The sequence below is a fragment of the Pelodiscus sinensis genome, chromosome 3, assembly GCF_049634645.1.
Source record: "Pelodiscus sinensis isolate JC-2024 chromosome 3, ASM4963464v1, whole genome shotgun sequence".
NCBI classification, from domain to species: domain Eukaryota; kingdom Metazoa; phylum Chordata; order Testudines; family Trionychidae; genus Pelodiscus; species Pelodiscus sinensis.
Genome location: NC_134713.1, coordinates 119,215,870 through 119,237,528, shown reverse-complemented (window position 1 = coordinate 119,237,528; position 21,659 = coordinate 119,215,870). Strand labels below are relative to the sequence as shown.

General features: G+C 43.1%; 1 protein-coding gene across 1 annotated transcript in view; it reads left to right on the top strand.

Annotated features, from left to right (window-relative positions):
* UNC93A (unc-93 homolog A) overlaps nt 1–21,659 on the top strand; it is a 35,112-nt gene that overhangs the window by 6,496 nt on the left and 6,957 nt on the right. Inside the window, 6 exon segments of the mRNA XM_075924644.1 lie at nt 1,853–2,034; nt 4,732–4,961; nt 9,267–9,395; nt 15,255–15,472; nt 20,251–20,329; nt 20,332–20,379. Of these exon segments, the coding sequence (XP_075780759.1) occupies nt 1,853–2,034; nt 4,732–4,961; nt 9,267–9,395; nt 15,255–15,472; nt 20,251–20,329; nt 20,332–20,379 (886 nt within the window).

Genomic DNA, 21,659 nt, shown 5'->3' with positions numbered 1-21,659 from the left:
TTGTCAGATCTCAAATCAAATTTCAGAAAAAAAAGCTGGTTCAAAAATCCCAGAATGCTGCAGGAAGGGATGTTGGTAATGCAGGAGATAGTTCTCCTCTGTGGCCCCCTCTTGATAAAGAAAAAGGGTGCATTTTCAATCATGTAAACTTAACATGATTGGACAATCCTGTTAAGACACAGTCTAAAAAGTTGAAGCCTGGTTATCTGTTTGCATTGTAGCCTAGCAGGAACCACAAAGAATTTCTCTCTCATCTCACGAATGTTTAAACCAATCTCGTGATTTCTTGAGTTCCAGTTAATAGTAGTTACATGCCCGGAGCTGGCAATGCTTTTTTTTAATACGGATTTTTAAATAAGACTCTGCAAGCCAATTTGAATGCCTATTGAAAAATGAGTTCCTTATGGCTGCACAATGGCAATCATGGAAGGGAAGTAGCAGAAATTAATATTTCTTCAGGCAGCATTATTCTGACCTGGAACTCTAAACAGCTGGTCAAAAATCCTGCAACAGACAAGTTTAATATCAAAATGCAGTTTCATCTAAATAAAAAACTTCTTGCAGAAAAGTGTTGTTTTCCAATAATGTTTTTCTGTGGCACAAAGCTGAAACCAATCATTTTGATTCTCATTTCAACTTTGTATTATATAGCTTAATATTAACAACATAAAAATCAAAAGAAATCAAAATGAGAAAGCAGAAACAGCACATTTTTACCTTATTGAAATGCCATTCTTATGCTCCCAAAACAAACTTTTGGGGAATTTTTGTTTTGTGGGAAACTTCAAAATTTTAGCTTTTCAGTCAGCTGGGGGCTTGTGTGTATGTGTGTGTTTTTGTGTGAAATGACAATTTCCCATGAAATGGAAATTCCAGTTTCATATCGCATGTAACTTTAACCTCTTCTGCTCATGGAAGTGGAGAGCATGACCTGACCCAAGATTTATTTATTAATATGACTGTAGCATCTAGGAGCCCTAACCATGGACCAAAGACACAATTGGTTTAATTGTTGTAAACAGGAAGCCCCCTGTAATTATCACATTTGTGCACTCTACTAATTACTCTCTATACGTCCAAGACTTGTAGCTAACCACTGAAAAGCACCCATCTCTGGAGTGGAGAGACGCAGACAACTGGCTGCCCACCATGCAACATGTCATAATAGCGATGGGTAGTTTTGGCTAACGATGTCATGGTGACCTTATGCTCCTACAAAAATATCCCCTGGGACTTCCAAGGCAACACACAACTTCAATTTGTTGGGGGTATCCTTTGAAATAATCTTCCCGCATTAAGTAAACTGAATGGAACACAGATCTATCTGGGAAGGGCCAACTAGTTCTTGCTGGAATTTGAACCTTTGAGGAAGTTTTCAAACCTTATGCTTAAAGTACTTAGGAGTATGAATCGATAGACTTTCATTTCAAAGTAAACAAGGAAAACAGATTTTCCTAAATTCACATTATTCTAAAAACCAAACTGTGTTGGTGGCAAACCGAAATTCTGGATCGGATCCCCACTCTGCATCCCAAATGTTTCAACTATTTAGAGTCCAAACCTGAATCTGGATCAAAAATGTAGAAGTGGTCCCTATCTTTGATAGGTTATACCAAAACCCTGGAACTTGGAGGGGTCGGGGATGTTAAAATATAGATCCAGCTGATGATTTCATCCTATCTCTGACTAAAGCCAAATTTTGAGTATCCCCTTCCCCACTCCCCTTTTCCTATCCATACCCTTGTGGCTTTGCAAGTGCTGATATTTCAGATACCACATCTCCCCTTCTCACTGTGCCTATTTAATACATGCATATGGTAAATTCTGGGTCATCTTGTTTTTGTCTCCACAGAGCAGTCTCCACTCTGAAGAAGGCCTTGGTGTTGCCTCACTAAGTGTTATCTATGCAGCTCTCATCCTCTCTTCCATGTTTCTCCCTCCAATCCTCATTAAGAGACTGGGCTGCAAGTGGACCATTGCAGGCTCCATGTGCTGTTACATCGCATACTCTTTGGGCAACTTCTATGCCAGCTGGTACTGATGGTCTATTACACTGTTCCAAAGTTTAACTAATGAAACCCCATTCATTGCACTTGGGTTAGATACCTCAAAGGGCAATGTATCTTCCTTAGATTCATACCACACAATTAGTTTCCTGTCACTGCAGAGATAGGAGCGCCAAGAAGTTGGTAAACTTTGCTCCAGCCAATCTCCTCTGGTTCATTTTAAGATGGGCTTGAGCTGCAAAGGTTTGGATGGTGAGCCAAACTTTCCCATACTTTGAGACTGTTCAAATCTGAGGTTTGGCTCATTTGAGAGCTAATTAAAAAGTTCAGATCCAAACCAAACTTCCCTAGATTCACTGTTTTGGTTCTAGTCCATTTCTCTATTTCAATCAATAGCTTCTCATGAATAAATAGCTCAATGCATGCAGCTTTTTGGACCAGTGTAACAAAGGAAAAGCCATAGCTGAGTAAATAGATAGCCTGCCCTACAACATACCATTGAAGCTGCACTTCTGTATGTCCATCACTCTTGTAGGGTAGGTGATCATAAGGTTACCCTCCCTTAGTAAATACTGCTCTATGCCAACTAAAACCAAGCTGAATGGGCCTTCTAGCCTTGGTCTACAGAAGGGAGTTATTTTGAAATATCCACAGTACCAAGCCCATTATTTCTAAATAAGGAGCTGATTATTTCAAAATAATAACTCCTGCTTTCTTTGGAGAATAAGCTTATTTCAAAATAGTTATTTTGGGAGTTATTATTTATAATTTTCTAGTGTGGACATGCCCTTAAGGACTGATTTTGGATATTCATAGCACAAAAGATGCAGGGAGAAACGAACTGATCTTGTGGTCGGATATTCAATACTTCATTTCAGCCAGAGTCTGTCCTAGGAAAAAAAAGATATCACATGAACAAAATCCCCTAGAATTTCCCAAATGTGAGTCCTCAGAATGGTTAACCCAGCTGCAGAAAAAGATAGAGAGACCCAACTCTGTTCACTTTATGGTTACGTCTACACTGCAGAGTTTTTGCGCAAAAATGGTTGGTTTTGTGCAAAAACTTGTGTCACGTCCACACTACAGGCACGTTTTTGTGTAAGAAAATTTACATAATAAGAAGAGAGGGCTTATTGTTCAAGATTTATTCCTCTTTTTACAAGGAATAAGCCTTTTTGTGCAACAGCTCTTGCACAAAAAGGCATGTGTGGACGGCAAACAGGGGTTTCTTGCACAAAAACAGACTATCGAAAAAAGCACAATGGCCATCAGAGCTTTCTTGCGCAAGAGCATCCATGCAGTGTGGACACTCTCTTGCGCAAAAGCACATTGCTTTTGCGATGCACTTTTGTAATGTGGATGCTCTTTTGCACAAGAACTTTTTGTGGAAGATCTTTCGCAAAAAGGTTCTTGCGCAAGAAGCCTGCAGTGTAGATGTAGCCCCCGTTTTAACATTTCAGTTGTTTGCATAAATCACGATTTGTTTCAATGAGGTGTGGATGTGCTTGTTTTGCCTCATTCCTATCCTGCCTTAGTATTATGGATTAGAAAGTACACCACTAATTTGAACTTTACTGATACATTGCAAGAGACTATCATGGAGTAGAAACGAATATATCCAGCCCAGAATGAAGAAAGGATTAAAAACAAATAGAACACGAGAAAAGAGTAGAACTAAAAAAATAGAACTGAATGCAGACCGTCCATTTGAGGCCACTTAACTGTGGGACTTTTTCTTCTATTCCAAATGCCTAGCAGACTTACCTTTAGCAACAAAAATGTTGATTTTTTCCCTTTAGCAATTTTTTCAAAAATATTTAGGACAAGATTGCATCTTTAAGCCAATGGTTGCGGGGGTTGCTGAGGTATTGGGGAACTGGGCAGCTCATGTTAGATCAATCTGTAGTGTCCTTCATGCCAAACACTAGTCCACCCCTTCATTGGGTAGGGGACAGTGAGCAGGAGGGGAAGGCTACTTGTTTTGTCCCCCTCTCCCTCCCTTTTACATCCATGCAGTGTAAGCATAATCCAGCCCTTAGATTGCAGAAGGAAAGGCTCATGAACTCAGACTAGTATGAACTGTACAACCCACACCCCCAAATATAGTTGGCATCATTCTAAAACCTCACTCTTTCCTGGTAAAAATTCATTGAGGCAGATTCGTCCTTGCAATAACTCCACTAGTTTACACAAAAGATGAATATGTTTGGGTCATGGGGTAGGGCATCAGGTTCTGAGGGAGGCTAAGTCTGTCCAAACCTCCACTAATGCCCCCCAGTACAGCCCCTGGGCTGGGCCAGGCCAGAGCAGAGCTCAGATCTATTCTGGGTAGTCAAGGTCAGGGCTCAGGGCTCTTCTGGACTAGCCTGGGGCTGCTCCAGGCAGCAATAGGCTAGCCTGGGTTTAGGGCTGCTCCAACCACCCCACACCCTCACCTTCCCCTCGAAGGTTGGGTCTTTGCTGGTGAGAGGGGTGTGTGTGTAAGAGCTGGAATAGAGTCCTGAGGCAGGACAGTGGCTAAGCCCCCCATAAACAGAGGATGCAGACACTGTCCATGATTTGGGTGTATTATCATGTGTGTTAGGCATCTGAGGCTCTGGAAATAATTTGGCTTATGTATTTTATTTATGAAATGCAGTGCTCCAAGATCGGTCTTGGAGGGCAGATAGATGGACAAACAGATTTTAAAAAAAAATCGATACTAAATGAAAGTATTCTTTGGCAGGTACACGCTAATCCCTACCTCCATGATCCTGGGACTTGGGGGAGCCCCTCTCTGGTCTGCTAAATGCACCTATCTCACAATAGCTGGCAATTCATATGGCCAAAAGGCAGGAAAAATTGGAAGAGATGTCATCAATCAGTATTTTGGGATCTTCTTTCTAATATTCCATTCTTCTGGAGCCTTGGGAAATCTTATCTCATCTTTGATATTTGGCCAGACTAATACCAAAGGTAAAATATGTATATATATATATATGCGTATTTAAAGATCTAAAATATAATATTACTTTCTTCCACTCTTCCTCATTTCTTAAAGTGAAGATGCATTGCTTTCAAAGTAGCTCTTTTTCAAACTTGGGTAAAAAATAAAAAAGGAAGGCAGAATAATGCAGAAGCAATTTCATGGATGTTCTGGAATGAAAAGTTAACTGTGTTTTCCATTTTTAAAAATGCAAGTTTAATCGTGGATAATAATTGAATTGATTTTTGAGGTTACTTTGATTGAGCACTTAAGCTACTTGAGAGGCAAAACTGTCTATGGGCTTGAACATAGGAGTGGGTGCCTGGACTCCTACGTTCTAATCCTCACTCTGACAGAATTTCCATGTAGTTTAGACAAGTCATTTAACTTGCCTGGTTCAATTTCCCATTTTTAAAATGGGGATAACAGTAGTTAACAAGGATGTTGTATTTGATCAATGTCCTGAAGAAGGAAGTATTGGATAATGTAGTATTATCACATTCCTCTTCCTACTGCATTCAAAGGTTGGGATATAATGGAATGGGAGGTTTTTGAGTGGCAAGCAGTTACAGACATCACTGGGGCAAGCCAGCAAAATGGCTTCTTTCAAAGAAGGTTTTTGTCTACTAGAGTTCAGAGTTCAAATAGAAATTGGGTTGAAATGTGTATAGTCAGGAAGCTCACATCAGGTTTTATTAACAGTGTAAGAAGTCTCAGTATATTATCCAATCAGTTACCCTTGTTTCAAGACTTACATAAGGTTGAGGGTTGAGACTTTTATCCCCTGGGTATGAATCTCTACTCCAGTCCTTTACCCCTGAGCAAGCTGGATATAACTCATTACTAAATCAGACTAGTGAGCATCACCACAAGCTACAAGATAGTGGAGAATCAGGTCCATTCTTGCTAGTATTTAACTGTATTGTGGCTCACAAAGGTACAGCAGATCCACTTTGAGGAGCTTCCCTCACTCTTACATTTATGTTTGCACATCGCCCTTAAAATGCTGAGGCCATCTCTGTGGGCCTCTGCTCCCACCCCCGCCCCCATTGATTGGCTTCTTTGGATGCTGTTCTTGTGAAAGAGACTAATTGAGCAGCTCTCAAGCCAGGGGAAACCAGCCCACAGCACCGCCAGATCAAAGCTCCCCGCAACCCAGCCCTCAATGCTTCCCAGGGCATACTGTATGGTGCTCTGGCGGTGATTTAAAGGGCCCAGGACTTCAGGGGCCACGGCTGCAGTAGCAGCCGCAGTGTTGGCTGGCAGACCCAAGCCCTTTTGAATCTCAGGGCTTTGAGTAAGTTGCCCCCTTTGCCCTCTCTCCCCCTGTCAGGGGGCCTAGTATGGGAAATACCTTGTGCACAGGTGAAACTAAACTCCAATCTCCAGGTCATCCAGTTCTTAGCCTCATTTTTGACATGCCATCCCACAAGGGCATGCTCATGTACTTTTCAGCACCAACGATGTTTGTTTTTGTTGTACTGAGATCAGGAGAGAAGGGCGGGGGGGAAGAGTAAAATGTGCTCATTTGAGATAAAACCTTTACAAAAGGCAGACATCCTTCCCGTGCCAGGCCAAACCCATCAGCTAGTCATCCCCATGAAGGCAGGACATCCTGATTTTCATGGGAGATCGAGATGCTCCCAAAATATCTAGGGGCTGGCACGACATGCTGCTTGGCTGCATCACGAGGGAATGACACAGGAGATAAAAGCAGCCAAGGAGACAGCCACACAAAATGCAACATTCCCTTTCCTCTCCCACTCCCACTAGTACTGCTTTGGGCTGGATTTCCAGAGGTGCTGAGCATCTACTGACCTCAGGGCTGTGGGTCCTCTGTGATGCTGGAAGCTAGGCCTCATACTGCCTCAGTGCCCTGTGTCACCACCAGGCTATTGCACATGGGAAGAAAGAGCACCAGGTTTTGCCTTCTGTAGTGGCAAACAGAATCGAGTTCTAGATTTATTTTTCATTCCCGAGCCTCAGGACAGCTCTGCATTATACATGGCTCCCCAGGGGACTTTGCAGCAGCTGAGAATAGCCCGAGCGCAGTGTCAGGCAGCGATGTAGAACTGCTGAGGCAGGTCTGTGTCATCTGGAGAATCTCGTTAGACCAGGGTTGCTCCCCATGGGCCATTTACAGTCTGTTTAAGGTTCCAGAATGACACAGAGTCTGGGGCCTTGTTTATTTAACATGCTTCTGGAATACAAATCGCTTTCCTGAAGTTCCGCTGGTCCAAAGCTATGCAAATCTGGCCACAGCAAGGTGATCGCTTTATCCACCTTGTTAACTTTTACCGCATGGCAGCTCTCCAGTGCTGCCTAAGCCCATATAAATTGCAGCTGCACCAATGTAGCCCTGTGCTGTAGACTTGCCCCAAAGGTAAATTTGATTTGTGTATATGGTCAGCAAACATTTAAAATAGCCCCACCAACCAACTGCAATTAATATTTAAAATAGCCCCACAATAGGCCTTTTTAAAGAAGGAATCAACTTAGCTATACTCTCTTCCCACTTATTCAGGAACTGCCAATCTTTGCAATGAAAGCTGTTGAATTAATTTTAAGGCTCTCTCTCTTTTCCTCCTCGTCTCTTCAGGTTCACTCTTCTGGCTATGTCTACACTGCCATTTTTTTTCAGCAGAAGATATGCAAATTGTGCTCTTATTTGCATATCTTCTGCCGATCCTTTTTGCAGATGAGGTTTTGCTGCTAAAAAGCCCTGTGTAGATGAGGCCATTTGTCGGAAAACCCCCCTTTTTCTGCAAGATCCTGTAAACCTCATTTTTCGAGGAATAAGGGATCTTGTGAAAAAGGGTTTCATCATTAGCTCCATTTTACCAAATGGAAAACTAAGATTCAGAGAAGTGACTAAATCAAGGTTCTTTGTGGGGTAAGAACTCAAGTTACCTGGGTTCTAGTTTGGTATCATGGTCCAGTGTCCTCCCTGATATCCCAAGTATCGAAGGTAACCCCCATTGGATCCCAAACGGATTTTGTACACTTGCCTCCCCTCCCCCAGTAGGGATGTTCCAAACAATGTTGGTTTGACTTATAACAAATTAGACCCATCTGAAAAATCTGAGATCCCCATATTTAGTCGAACTTCCCATTCTCAAAAAATGAGGATGAAGTCAGGTCTGTGATTACAGATTAGGACTATTTCTACAGATAACCATTTATTTAGTACTGTGACTGGAGTTATTGCTGCACTGGAAATACATATAAAGAGGTGAAAGGATCATTTTGGTCAAATTAAGAATCTTGCCAATCCCATCTTTGCCCAGAACTTGCTCTGAGGTTTTTTGTTTAGGTTCAGGAAAGCTCATTTAACTTGTATTTTTTTCACAACGAGTATTCCTATGGCACCTTAGAGACTAAAAAATTAGGACTATAGGTTGGACCTCCCTGGTCTGGCACTCTCAGGACCTAACCGGCCCTGGATGAGGGATTTTGCCGGATCAGAGGAAGTCATTTCTGGACCCTTGCCACCAAGCCCCTAGGCCCGGCTCACTGGCCTCACAGCCGGCTTTCTACCTACTGCTCTGCCAACCCCACTGGGCAGCCATCACTGCCCACCTTCAGCTGGGTGGCCCCACCTTCAGCTGATTGTGGGCAGCCCACAGCCCTGCCAGTCCCACAGGGATCCTTGCCGCTGGGCATCTCTAGTCCTGCAACATCCATGCTGGACCATGGATGTTGCTGGTCCAGAGAATCCTGGTTAAGAGAGTTTCAAGCTGTAGTCATTGTTTTTAATGACTAACAGACTAACATGGCAACCCTTCTGACTCTTTTTCATAGGCATGCTAAAGTCCAATATTTCAAGAAAAGCACCAATTCCCAAGATCTCTTGTGATCCAGAAAAAAGTCTCCCAGGGAAGCCTCTGCCTCAGATTTCCAGCCTTGGTTTGCAGACCCAAGTAATTCAAATAAAGCTTCAATAAAAAAAATAAAAAAAAACCTTGAATACTGAACTGTCAACCATTTTGAAATTTATGCAGGGTGACTTCAGGCCTTAGAAAGCATGTGCCTCCCCCTACAAGTCTTATAAAGAGTAGGGTGAACCAAAGCCCAGCTAAGAACAGTTCCAAACTTTGGAACAGCACAACTCAGGATTCCAACTCCGTAGCTGGTCCTGTCTTTGGAAATGTCTAAACTAGAATATTGCTGAACTTAGGGGACATTTGGATCTATGATCAACCTTTGTTACTTGGATCCATTCTACTTATTGCCTTGAACTGGGCTTATCTGACCTCCCTCATGTTCTGCCTTTGTTTTCCTTGTTACTGAAATAGTGGAAGTCTCCAAAGAAGATCTGATGTGTTGCGGAGCATATGACTGCATGACAAATGCTACAGCTAACATCTCTGTGTCGAGTGGGCCAACCAAGACCTTAATCTATACCTTGCTGGGCATCTACACTGGTATGAGCTTCCAACTGTCTCAACCAAACATCACTTAGAAGGGAACTGTTTACAGTTCAAGGAAAACCCCTTTCTCTTTATGTCAGCTCAAATGTAAAAGGAAACTGCACCCTTGATTTCATTTGCAGCCAGTTTTCCTCTAAGAAGCCTCGCTACTTTGTGCAACTCTATTTCTTTAGTCTTTAAAGTAGCCGGATATCCTTTACATTTATGTTTTCACTTAGAATAAAAATTATGATTGAGATAAAGTTTAGACATTTAAGTCTACACAATCCTCTGCTGGTTAGGCTAGTCTTTACTTCAGGTGAGGAAAGCCCCATGCAATGTGTCTTTCTTTAGCCAGTGTCCAAAAGAAAAGGGCTAAATGTGGCCCCCTAGGAATCTTCACCTCTTCCTAGACAACCAGTCAGAAACTGAGTACTGGATGGTCAGGTATAGTGGTTGGAGCAGCAGCAGTTAAGCATAAGTGGTTGGGCTGGGGACAGGAACAAGGATCAAGAATGGGGTTGAAACAAGGCTAAAGCAGAAGCCGGGAGAAGGACAGACTGGGGCTGGGACTGTAACAGAGCAGGAGCAAGCAGAGGTTGAGATTGGAGCAGGAGCAGTCTGCCAGTGCCATCAAACAGCAAATGGGGTTAGCAGTGTTGTTTGATTGGAATGTAGAGTGACCAGATGTCCCAGATTCATAGGGACAGTTCCAATAGTTGTGGCTTTGTCTTATATAGGTGACTATTACCTCCCTCCATACACACACCTTATCCTGATTTTTCACATTTGCTATGTGGTCACCCTACTGGAGTGGCTGCTCTCAAAGGGACCCTATATCCATAGATCTGGAATCATTTGGAGTGGCTTAGCCCTAGCTGAGTGACAGAGGCTCTGGCTACATCTCCACTGCACAGTTATTTGAGAATAAGCTATTGCAGAATAGTTAATCTAAAATAGCACATCTACATTAGGGAAGCCTACCTTGGACTAATTTGGAGGCTTCCCTGAAGTGTAGATGTGCTAGCTTATTTCAAAATATCTCAATTTAGAGCCCCAGAGGAATAATTTCGAATAGCCCCTCACCAGGGCCATTCTAAATAGCAGAAGTAGAGCGTCTGCACATACCTTATTTTGAAAAAGCTATTTTGGAATAGGTGTTATTTCTCTTAGAATGAGGTTTACAAAAGCTGGAATAAGCCATCAGTTAGTTTGAAATTATTTCAAAATAACGGAATTGCTGTGTAGACACTCGCATAGTTATTTCGGAATAACAGCCGTCATTCCAAAATAATGCTGCTATGTAGACACACCCTCTGAGCACACTCCTCCAGTTCAAAAATGACTCATTACAGATCCTTCCTTCCTGAGTTTACTGCCAGAGTTTCCCTCAGCCCCTGACAGAACATCTGTTTTCTTGGATGTGCCTAAGCCAGGATAAAAGGAGTTTTCTTAATTGTTCACTCACATAGTTTAAAGCATAGGAATGTGGTAGACTCTTCATCGCTTGAAGGCTTTAAATTAAGACTGAATGTCTTCCCAAAAGCTACGCTCTAGCTCAGCCACAAGTTATGGGTTTGATGCAGAAGTGATTGCATGGAATTCACTGGCCTTCTTCTGCAGGAAGTCAGAATATTTATTTGTATTACTCAAGTAACAGTAAATAATCGTTCTTTCTGGTCTTAAAAATCAATTAAAACCGTAGTGGACACAGGACAAGTTGTATCTTTTACACATTTTAGCTGGTTGAAGTGAACCCTAGGAGAGAACCTGTACAATGCAGTGTGTCCTGTCTACAGTAGGGATTTGAAATAGAAGAAACATGGTAACTGCCACTTAAAAAAAATCCTTACAACAGCTTTCATTCTACCGTTTGGAATAGACCCACTTGCAGCACCACTATGATGCCAGTAGATTGGTATCATAGGTACTTACCACCACCTCCACAGCCCCACACTGGATGGAGTATGTGAAAGTGCTCATAAGTTCCTTCCACTGGCCAAGCTAATGGTGTAGAGTGGGGCCTAGAGCTAGTACAGTGGGTCAAATGACTTTTTTGTCTGTCTATATGTGGCCAAAAACCTATTAGTAACAGGTGGAACCTCTCTAGTCTGGGACTCTCTGGTCCAGCAGCATCCATGGTCCATCATCGTCAGGGACCCCATGGGTCTCCAGGATTGGAGCACTTACAGGGAAAAAAATGGCACAGCAGGACCACAGATGTTGCTGGACTGCAGAGTAGGCTGGTGGTTGGAAGTGGAGTCCTAGAATTGGAGCTCAGCAGCCGGGGCTGTAGCTAGGCCAGGGGCTGGAGCCTGGTGGCTGGAGTTCGGTGGCTGGCAGTCAGGAACGGGTGGCCAGGAGCAGAGCTGGGAAGCCTGAAGCAGAGCCTGGGCCCAGCAGCCAGGGTTGGGAGACAGAGTTGGCATCAGCGGCTAGAAGCAGAGGCCCACAGCCAGGGGCCAGGAGCAGAGTCTGGGGGCCAGGAGCAGAGGGGCCTCCCCTTATCTGGCAAACTTGCTGGATCAGGCTTGGTCAGGTCCCAAGGGTGCCAGACCAGGGAGGTCCAAACTGTATAAGGAATAGTTTACGGCCGTCTGCTCATCTTAGTGAGGATGGGCTTTGCCACTGTAGTATTTTCCTAGATCTGAAGCCAGGATCTAGCTGCTGACAAGGGGAAAAGATAATGCAGCACAACATCTCCTGCTCTGAGGACACATGAACAGAGTGTTAGGTGTTGCTTTTCACACCCGCTTTCCCCCTCAGAGTACACTTGTAAATTAGAACTAATGCAGCCAATGAAACAACTTGGATTGGAATCCAGTCTGAGACGAAGAACACTCATGTCCCTCAGAGACATTTTACAGCAGAGAGTAAAGCTTATAATGCACCTGATTCCAGGCTGAGTACTGGACAGCCTTATATGCTGCGTTTCACCTTGCAACAGGACTGTTTTTTAAAGATATATGCATTCTCTGTACTATGCCAATGTAAAGGAATGTGCAGCCTGGCAACCCACTCAAATCTGCCAGGAGGAAGTAAAAAAAAAAAAAAAAAAAAAAAAAAGAAGTTCTCATACACCTCCCCATCTCATCTGGAGTATGTTGGGGTATGTCTACACTACCCCGCTAGTTCGAACTAGCGGGGTAATGTATGCATACCGCACTTGCTAATGAAGCCCGGGATTTGAATTTCCCGGGCTTCATTAGCATAAGCGGGGAGCCGCCATTTTTAAATCCCCGCTGCTTCGAACCCCGTGTAGCGCGGCTACACGGGGCTCGAACTAGGTAGTTCGGACTAGGGTCCTATTCCGAACTACCGTTACTCCTCGTGAAACGAGGTGTACCGGTAGTTCGGAGTAGGCACCCTAGTCCGAACTACCTAGTTCGAGCCCCGTGTAGCCGCGCTACACGGGGTTCGAAGCAGCGGGGATTTAAAAATGGCGGCTCCCCGCTTATGCTAATGAAGCCCGGGAAATTCAAATCCCGGGCTTCATTAGCAAGTGCGGTATGCATACATTACCCCGCTAGTTCGAACTAGCGGGGTAGTGTAGACATACCCTTGGAGCTGCTACCTTTTTGCAGTGAGTTTTAACTCAGATTAATATGAGGTCCCCTACGCTGCTAATATAAAATGAATGTAATCCTGCCTTCACTGACCTCATCCCAGCAGTCTCAAGGTCTCTTAATCAAAAATGCTAATTTCTGATCTTGAGGGAACCCAAATTTCTGAATATTTCATTCATAACCATAATTTTGGCTGGAGAGGACAATAAATAGCTATGTTCTCTTGTAGGGGGTGGTGAGATTTTTTGTTTGTTTTTTTAACGCAAAGTGTAGACTTTTCTGTTTATAAGCCTTACAACTGTTACGTGCTCTCAAACCACTTGAAGAATTTGTAGACTGTTCATCCTGCAGGTTTCCCTTGTTCTCCTTGTTTCCCTGTAGTAAGATCATAATACTGCTCTAGATCAGTGGTCCCCAACCTTTTGGGGCTGCCGGGTGCCCGGGGTTGGGGCCACACATGTGCTTGGAGGCGGGACCACCCATATGCTGCGTGCCCAGAGCTGGCACTACCCATGCGCCGCACGCCCAGGGGTGGGGCCACCCAAATGCCGCGTGCCTGGAGCCGGAACAGCCCATGTCCTGTGTGCCTGGGGGCAGGGCCACCACCACCCATGAGCTGCGTGTCTGGAGCCGGGGCCTGTGCCGCACGCCCAGGGCCGGCACAGACCTCATGCCGTGCACCCAGGGGCGGGGCCACCTAACCGCCACACACCCAGGGCCAGTGCCGCTCATGCACTGCACATCCGCGGGCGGGGCTGGCCCCGATCACTCGGCGGGCACACAGAAATGGTCCGGCGGGCACCATAGTGCCTGCGGGCACCGCGTTGGGGACCACTGCTCTAGATCCTGAGGCTACTTCTACACTGCAGGCTTCTTGCACAAGAACTGTTTTGTGCAAGAATTCTTGCACAAAAGGTCTCATGCAAGAGCGCATCCACATGTGCTTTTGTGCAAGAGCATCCATGGCAGCGTGGACACTCTTGCGTAAGAAAGCTCTGATGGCCATTTTAGCCATAGGGGTTTCTTGCCCATCCACACTGCCTTCTTGCGCAAGAGCCCTTGCACAAGAGGTCTTATTCCTCAGGGGAGGAATAACTCTTGCGCAAGAAGCCCTCTGTTCCAATGCTTTACTGTAAATTTACTTGTGCAAGAACGCACGTGCAGCATAGACGCTCTGCAAGAAGCCTGCAGTGTAGACATAGTCTAACAGAATTAAAAATAACTCAATCACTCCAGAAGTAACAGAGCACCTTTAGTTGCTTGAGAACATCAATATAACACTGTCTTAAGGGGACATATCTAAGAAGTGAATGTAGTGGTTTTGTGCAATTTACTGTAAGACTGCCACGGCATTTGGAAGCACAAAGCATGTGGCTTTCTGAATTAACGACTAGGCAGATGCACACGTACAACTATAGTGTTACAGTGAAGCGTGAATGTGCAGTATGTAAAACATGCTTCCTCCTGAATCTCCTCTCACTTTATAACTCCATTTATTTTAATTGAATGATGCCCAATTTACACCAGTGTGGCAAAAAGATGAGGCCCTGAGTTTTTAACTAAGGGGATTATTATCTTTTGCAACTTCAGATATCATGGGGCAAAATTGTGTTCTAATTTACTTTATTGGAATACAATTACAGTGGCAGGAGAATTTGATTCTAGATGTATATGATCATCTGTGCTATCAACATGCTCTGTTATCTGTAGTTTTTATATTAGGTATAAAGGCACACTGTTGAGCTATGAAATTATACACAGTGGCTACCAGCAAGTTGGCTACCAGCATTGGTTGAGATGACAAAAGAAATCTGTAGTGGGAGCCAGGAAAATAAAAGTTAAAATTCTACCTGTAGTCTGTTATTCCCATCTGCTGCCAAATATTATTGGGATAACTGTTACTAACCATGAATATCTTGGCACTGGTCTCTTGGTGAGCTAGGAACTGTTGATAGATGCAAAGAGAACTCTTTCATGCTAGCCTCCCTAAGACCCCTTGATGTGACTTGGAAGAGAGATTGTTCTGATGTAATAGTGCAGCTGACTTTGTGGCTGTCATAACATGTATCTCACACCTAAACTGAGGGAATGCTGAGAGGTGCACAGCAGCATATTGCGGTCTTGAACTCAGACCAGGCATCTTTAATTATACAGTAATGACCTGCAGGCTCTTGTTTAAACCAGTCTTTAGGTCACCAAAACATGTGACCCAGAACTAAGCATTAAATCTGAATAAATAATAAATAAACTGTCTTGTCATTTTCTTGGCTTCCCTCCTGTTTTTCATTCATTTGTTTTGTTCTTGCAGGTAGTGGTGTGCTAGCTGTGCTGCTGATTGTTATATTTCTGGATCAAATCAAAGACAGCCAAAAAGAGAGTGAGACAGAAAAGATGCAGGCACAGTCCTTTTGGTCCACATTCCTTGCAACTTTTCGGCATCTTAAAGATAAGCGACAGTGTTTCCTAATCCCTCTGACGATGTACAGTGGGTTTGAACAGGCATTCCTTGCTGGTGACTATACAAAGGTGGGACTGAATGGTCTTTGTTATGCCTGATCTTTCTATAATATACCTCTGCTTTTATACTATTTCATCTACCAGATAATCACTCACAATAAAATATGTTCAATAACAGGTAATATTCTTGACAAGGCTAAATTACTGCCTAATACAACTTTAATTAATGTGGAGCTCTGCAATTACAGAAAGCTGGCAGTAACAAAACCAAAACATAGAAAAAATATTGGGAATAAATTATTTTGCATTTACATCAAAAGAGGTTTTCAAAAGTCCTTTATATTTGTATCTGTTCAATAATGTATCAACGTATTAACATAAAAACAGCAATACTGTGTGAGTATGTCTTCACTGCATTCCTCTTTCGAGAGAGGAATGCAAATGCAGTCAAGCAAAATTGCAAATGAAGCACGGATCTGAATTTCCCGTGCTTCATTTGCATCATCACGTCCAGCCGCTATTTCGCAATACCTTATTTCGAGATTAAAAAACACCATGTAGACGCAGTTATTTTGAAAGAAACCCCTTCTTTCGAAATAACCATTAAATCTACATACGAAATAATGGTTATTTCGAAAGAAGGGGTTTCGTTCAAAATAACCGCATCTACATAGTGTTTTTTATCTTGAAATATGGTTTTGCGAAATAGTGGCCTGATGCAATTATACAAATGAAGCATGGGAATTTCAAATCCTTGCTTTGTTTGCAATTTCGCTCAGCTGCATTTGCATTCCTCTCTTGAAAGAGGAATGCAGTGTAGACATAGCCTGTCAGACCAAAGGTCCATCTAGCCCAGGATCCTGTCTTCCAACAGTGGCCAATGCCAGATGCACCAGAGGAAATGAACAGAACAGGTAATCAAGCTGAACCCAATCCAGCTTCTGACAGACTACAGGCACCATTTGTACCCATCCTAGCTAAAAGCTATTGATGGACCTATCCTCCATTAATTTATCTACTTCTTTTTCGAACCCTGTTAAAGTCCTGGTCTTTACAACATCATCTGGCATGTTAGTTGGCAATATCAGTGATAATTAAAATGTTATTAATTGTTTTTTAAGTATTGCATATTCATTTGATTCTAGTTTTGTTTAAGACTGTTAAACTAATAGATCTATTAAGTTGTTTAAAATTCTATCAAATATTTATTTTCTATTTCTAAAATCAATGATGGTTTTAGAAAGACAGGAGTCAGTGCTATTACAGGAGGCAGCATAAAAATTGGAACAAAAGTTAGGAACTTCTAAAATGGGATTTGCAAATAAAGGACACTAAGCCATTTCTGATTAGCTCACCCTGTGTTCTGGAGCAGGTCCAAAAAAAAAACAAAACAAAACAAAACAAAAAAATCACTACGGATTAGAATTACCTGGTCTGGTACCCTTGGGACCTGACTGGTTCCGAACTAAGGATGTTAAAATGTGATTATCTGGCTAAGTGTATAGTTGATTTAAATGCCTCTCTCTGATAGAGGCAGCAAGGGGTGGGTGGGAAGCGACTAGTTGAGTTGACTATCTGATAAGTATACTTATCATACAGTCGACTAGTTGCTTTCATCCCTATTCCAAACAAGGGAATTTGCCAGACTAGGGCAGTTCCCCAGCCCACTGCTGGGCTGTTCCTGGCTTGGCTGGCTGCTGGGCTGCCATGGCCCCAGCCTACCTACTGGGCAGCTGCAGCCCCAACTCCCTTGCTGGGCTAGTGTGTCCCCAGCTCTGCTGCAAGGTTGCTGCCAGCTCTGCCAGGCTCCCAGCCCAGCAGTGCTCCCAGGTGCCAGCTCTCCTGCTGCATGACTCCCAGCCATTGGGGGTCTCTGGCCCAGCAACACTTAAGGTCGTGTCGGACCGTGGACGTTGCCACACCAGAGAGTCCTGGTTTAAGGAGATGCAGAGTATGTCTACACTACAGAGGGTTTTTTTCAGAAAAACAGCTGTTTTTCCAAAAAAAAATTCAATTATGTGCACACTGCAATCTCATTCTTCTGCAAGAAAAATCGAAAAAAAGAGGGATTTTTCTGGCACTGGTAAACCTCTTTCTATGAGGAAGAAGACTTTCCAAAAGAGTTCTTTCAGAAAAAGGCACGTGTGGACAGGGAAGAGGGAGTTCTTTTGAAAGACGAGGAAAAAGGAAAAAGCACAGGTGCCCTGGTGGCCACTCCTTCCATAGCAATCAGAGTTTAAATGTGAGATAACATCCACATTGAATGGACACTACCTTTTGAAAAAGCAGATTGCTTTTTTGATGCGCTTTGGTAGTGTGGATGCTCTCTTTTGGAAGAAGTTTTTTGGAAGATCTCTTCCAGAAAAGCTTCTTCCGAATGAAGCCTGCAGTCTAGACATAACCACAATCTGTAGTTCCAATACAAGTTTTATCTTCTTTAAGATTATCATACTGCCTTGTCATTCGTCAGGTTTACCTTTGTCCTGGCTCATGTTTTGTCTGAGGCACTAATATAGTAAGTTTCAGAAGACTCCAGATCTTCTCCGGGTATACCACTCCACCCTTATTTTTGAGCTGCTGCTGGCAGCAGTGCTACCTTCAAAGCTGGATGCCTAGCCTGCATCCACCGCTCTCCAGCCACCCAGCTCTGAAGGCAGAGTGGAAAGCAGTGGCTGCTTCCCTGGCACCCAACTCTGAAGGCCATACTGCCCTCAGCAACAGAGCAGAAGTAAGGGTTGCATGGCACCATGCACAACCAGAGAGACAGGATGTCACCATTACTAATTTTTGAAGGGATCAAGTGACATCCAATAGCCACGTAGGAGAATGTTTTTATAGGTAAGATTCATTCCCTTTTGGGGGATGCATAATGTTCTTTTATGGAGACTAGAACTCAAATCCAAATCTCAGCCAGAGAACAGTAGAGAGTTCTTTAACCCACTGTGTAGCAAGAAGGTCTGGTGACCAGAGGACCTAGTGGTCAGATCATGGTCTTACGGTTTATTGATCTAGTCTTCCTGTCAGTAGCCTCAGTCACCTCCTTATGCTTCAGTTGCTCCCCCCACATGTTGTCACTAGAAACAAAAAGGGAAGGGAGCGAGATTGGGGGACTTGGTCCTACCCACTCCACCAGGTCCAACCCAGAGCAGTAGGGTTTCTCTCAAAGTGTCCAACTTACTCTTGTAGCGTAGACAACCTATTTCAAAATAAATTATTTTGGAATAATAACTCCCAAAATAACCATTTCAGAATAGCCTGTCCACACTACTAGGAAGCCTAAAAATTAGTCCAAGAAAGTCTTCCATAATGTGGACACACTGCCTTGATTTAGAGTAGTAGGAAGCACTGGGGAGTAATTACTTTGAATGGCCCTGGGGAGGACCTATTTCGAAATAGCAGCAGTGGACCATCCACCCTCCCGCGATTTCAAAATAACTATTTTGCAATAGGCATTATTCCTCATGAAATGAGGTTTTATTATTCTGGAATAAGAAGCCTGTTGTTTTTAAATAATGGGCTTGCTGTGTGGATATTCACCTTGTTATTTAAAAATAACACGAGTTATTCCGAAATAACACTATAGCATAGATGTGCCCTTAGTTACTGAATTACCCCACATGACATAACCCCAGGTCACTTCGTAGCAGTCTGGACCTCCTCAGTTTGAAACATGGTCACTGGTTTAGCAGACTCTCCTCACTCTCAATGCTTTATGTAGTTCATTCAATTGTTCCTCCACTGAGACCATGCTTTGCACCTCTTAAAGGGCAGGCCAGTATTGCTGTACTCCCTGCCCTGGTTCAGAGTGGAGCCTGTAGACCCCATCACATATTACTCTGAGGGCTGATCTCAGGGGTAAATACGACTCCAAATGCAGCTCCTGTTCCTTTAAAAGAAATGCTATGGCTGTGGTGCAGTTCTCATTGGGAACTGGGATAGGAATGCTGCTGGAGGCCTGGTATTCCAGAGACTTGACAGCAGAGCCACATAACTGTGCTTTATTGATCATGTCTACACTCTATGAATAGTCACCAAATCTGAGAATCAGACCTTCAGGCCATGTCTACAGTAAGAAGCTATTTCCAAATTACTAAATTCAACTTAACTCCCGATTTAACACATTTGAACTAGCATGTCCACACTATGGGGAAGCCTTGAAGTTAATCTGAGGCAGGCTCCCTTAACGTAGACATGCTACCTTGGACTTAGAGCCCCAAGCAGCACTGGGGAGTAATTCGTTCAAATTACTCTGGTGGGTTATGTATGTCTACACAGCCGGGTGAAAGTTGAATTAAGTTACGCAACTTCAGCCATGTATAGCTGAAGACAAAATAGCTTAATTTGGCTTTTGATGCTGTCTACGCACCAGGAAGTCAAAAGAAGAGCACTCTTCCTTCAACTTCCCTTAATCCTCATGAAATGAGGGTTACAGGAGTCAGAGTCAGAAGTCCTTCAGCTAGACATTATTTTGAAAAAAAGGCTTATAGTGTAGACATACACTATGGTATTTTGGATTAATGTCAGGTACTCCAAAATAATGCTGCTGTGTAGATGTAACCAGGAGTAGCTATTTAGAAATAGCAGCATTGATGCGTCCACATTACCGCTATTTTGAAATGACTATTTTGGAATTAGCATAATTCCTGATGAAAAGCAGGAGTACAGATTTTGAATTCTGCAGCCCATTATTTTGCAATGTGTGTGGATGCTCCTCTTATAAATTCAACCTGGTGGTGTGTGTTATTTTGAAATAAATTCCTAGTGTAGACCGGGGTGCAGAGTTCATCCACAAAGGCCAGCTGTAGTCTGTGAATAGTAATGCCATGTGTCTGTTCTCTTCTCTTTAGTCTTATGTGACTTGTGCCCTGGGGATACATTATGTTGGTTATGTGATGATCTCCTTTTCAGTTACAAATTCACTCTGCTCTTCGGAAAGATTTCTCAGTTTACTGGCAGAAAAGCCCTATTTGCATTAGGTAAGTAAAAAGTGCTTGGAGAATCAATTGTCTCATTTGGTAAGAAAAATCCTGTGTTCTCTTCCCAGACCATGGAAAGGGGGCATTACGCTCTAGGCTACCAGTTAGAACAAGATATACCAAGAGACAACTTCCTTTATGAGAAGGCCTGGGAATGAAAGAAGTCACAGTTAATGGAATGACTTGAATATACAGCTTGACTCTGTTCCATATCTTTGTACTCCTGCCAAGCTGAGCTCACCCTGCTTTTGGTGATACAATATACTCTCAGGCTGAGTAGTTAGTTCTTTAGAGTTAATGTAACCAATGCTAGATTGTCGCATTGCTGGTCCAAATCCTGATCCACATGAAGTCAATTGCAATACTGTTATTTGCTTCAGTACAATCTGAACTTACTAATAGATCTGTCAGGGCCAAACACCTTGCTTACTTATAGTTAAAAACCCAGTGAGTAATGAGCTACCATGTTAGCTTGGGTCCTGGGGAAGAGTAAAAGTGCTGCATATGGACAAGAAGTGTGTAAGGGTACTATGAGAAGAGACTTATGTGATAGATCTGTTTAAGGGCGCTTTCCAGTAGACATTACGAAAAAGTCTGTCCCAATAAATATTTTACCAAGACCAAAAAATAGAGGAAAGTGTTTCATTTGCAGCTTTGTATCTGAAAATGAGATTCCAGTGACATTTGAAGAAAGTTTATTACACTGAATTGTCCTGAATTCCCTTTATTAATAGAAACCACATTGCTTGATTCCATGTGCATTGCCCTAGAAATTTTTCCTAAGGTAATTTTAAATTTAGAGCTTCAGGGGGTAGCCGAGTTAGTCTGTTACAGAAAAAAAAAAAATGGTCTGGTAGCACTTTATAGACTAACAAAACATATAGATGGTATCATGAGCTTTCGTGGGCACAGCCCATTTCTTCAGCTGACTGGAGTTATGAGTAGGGGATATGAAAACTAGAAAGAAATAAACTGCAGGTTCTAAGTGTTCAGCTTTCCCCATATATATTTTTGCTCTTTATTTATCCTTCTACATGATTTATTTTAGCTTAAGGACAACAAAGAAATTATAGTCTTTAAAAGGGTTGATTCAAAGCCACTGTCCACCCCTCTGTCTCCTGACTTCAGTGAAGCAGAGCTGTGAATAAGGACCTTGGAGAGTGAGAGCAAAATGCAGGGACTCACTAACTATGGGTGGCACTGGGGGTGACACTTTCCATGAGGGAGGCTAGGTCCCCATCCCGCCTCATCCACCTGCAGCCCTACTACTCTCACTCCAT